This window comes from Bos indicus, chromosome 2, assembly GCF_029378745.1.
Source record: "Bos indicus isolate NIAB-ARS_2022 breed Sahiwal x Tharparkar chromosome 2, NIAB-ARS_B.indTharparkar_mat_pri_1.0, whole genome shotgun sequence".
NCBI classification, from domain to species: Eukaryota; Metazoa; Chordata; class Mammalia; order Artiodactyla; family Bovidae; genus Bos; species Bos indicus.
The window spans coordinates 104824225-104826012 of NC_091761.1; the positions used below are offsets into that span (position 1 = coordinate 104824225).

Consider the following 1788-nt stretch of genomic DNA (forward strand, 5'->3'; position numbering starts at 1 on the left):
CGTAGGAAACTTCATGAATGACCTCATGCTCCTCTCATTCCTTCCGGCTTACATCCTTTCCTGGTTGCTTCCCCAGAATCCAAGTGGGTGGCTTGGTTCTGTGGGTGGCTTGGTTTAATGAGTCTCAGTTCCTCTCTGTGCTGCCCTGGTACTGCCTCTGAGGCAACAGGAAGCACTCATTAAGAAAAATATTGCCCCCTCCTGAGTGGTGGATGCTGAGAGGAGGTGTCAGATCCCTGCCCGGGGACAAACCCAAAGTCAAGATAAAGTGAGGGTGACAGCAAAGGACAGTTCTTCCTTGCGAGTAAGGTCCACCCAGACTGAGTTTCATTTATGACATCAGAGTCACACCATCTGTCTTGAATTTAATCTTCCTTGCCATACTGCCTCTGATCTTATCCATCTGAAATCCAACCTAGCCCATCTCAGACCCACGTTGTCAACTCTGCCTAGAAGGTGTCCCCATCTTTAAATACCTGCTGATCATGCCCACACAATCAGATTAGAAGCACTGAGGGAGATATGGTTTGAGTTCAGGAGATCACGGTTTTAAGCCTCTTGACAAAACCAGCTTGCCAGCTTTGGCTCATAACTGGCACTCTGATGAGGAGGAAGACAGTTCATTGAGACCACTAATCACCTATATAGTAATGGTGCATGGTCAGAGTGCACACAGATGAGAGAGTTGTTAAATAAAACTTACACTGATATTATCCAAATCACATTTAATGGTTTATTTAATAGTTTCATAGGTTTCATACCTGCTAATTATTCCCCCTAAGCCTGCCCAGCTCAGGAACCCAGTTTCCAACCAAAAGATCAAACGACACTGAAATTCAGCTTTCAAAATTTTTATTGAGATGTTAGGGAGAAACAGCCAACATATACATGCCTCATTTCGTCATGATTGGCATTTTATCCACATGATAAGTTCTTCTCTGGCTTTGGTCTAACTTCAGGTCTCCTTGGCAGTCCCCCTTCTGTTCGGTTGCTGCCTGGTGTCGTTCAAAGTCCACCAGGGCAGAGCCCGCTGCTGGAGTCACAAGTGGGAGCGCAAATTGCGATTGGCTGTAGGGAAGGGACAAGTATGCAACAGGAACACCAGTTAGAATATTCACTGAAGATTCATGAACCCCATTCATCCTCTTCCTGCCCAGATGGGAACCTGGTTGAGAACGAAATTCTCAGGCTGAGGTTTCAGGGTCCTATGAGAGCTAACTTCAAGAAGAAAGGCCCTCAGGACAACAAGGTCCCTGTTTAACTCCTCTCCCACTCATCCCTAACTCACCATCGTCACAGCGTTTTCTACTCTTCAGGCTGCTCTTCCGATATTTTCTTTTGCTGCCACTTCTTTTGACTCCCTTGTGAGGAGTTCTGTTCTTGCCCCTCCTCATGCCCTGACTCTTTAATTTGCGGCTGGTCGACATTGTACTTTCTGCCAAGATGAGGGGCTTTGCAGGACCCAGGGGCCAGAGTCTGGCTATTTAAGGCCTTAGCCATTATGACTGTGAAGAGGGCGGGGCTTAGCAGATGGGCAGGGCTCCATTGTGATGTCACTAGGCTTTGTTACAGTTGGGTAATATATATGAAATTAGGTGATCCCTCCAATGCAGCTCAAGGCTACCCTCAATGTTGTAGTCTTTTTTTTTTTTTTTAATGATAAATGAGGTTTTCCAGATAGGTGTTACTGAGTACCTAAATTCCAATCCTATGTTGGGCACCTGGAGAGTACAAGAGGCATCAAAAAAGCTATCTCCTGCCTGTAGGGAATTTAATAGTTGGTGTGTA

General features: G+C 45.9%; 1 protein-coding gene across 1 annotated transcript; it reads right to left on the bottom strand.

The window, feature by feature from the left end:
- Positions 1-838: 838 nt before the first annotated feature.
- Positions 839-1506, bottom strand: TNP1 (transition protein 1). The gene is made up of 2 exons (XM_019985497.2): positions 1289-1506; positions 839-1068 (listed from the first exon to the last, which is right to left on the bottom strand). The coding sequence occupies exons 1-2, from the start codon at positions 1425-1427 to the stop codon at positions 1040-1042; spliced, it is 168 nt and encodes a 55-aa protein (XP_019841056.1). The 5' UTR covers positions 1428-1506; the 3' UTR covers positions 839-1039.
- Positions 1507-1788: the final 282 nt, after the last annotated feature.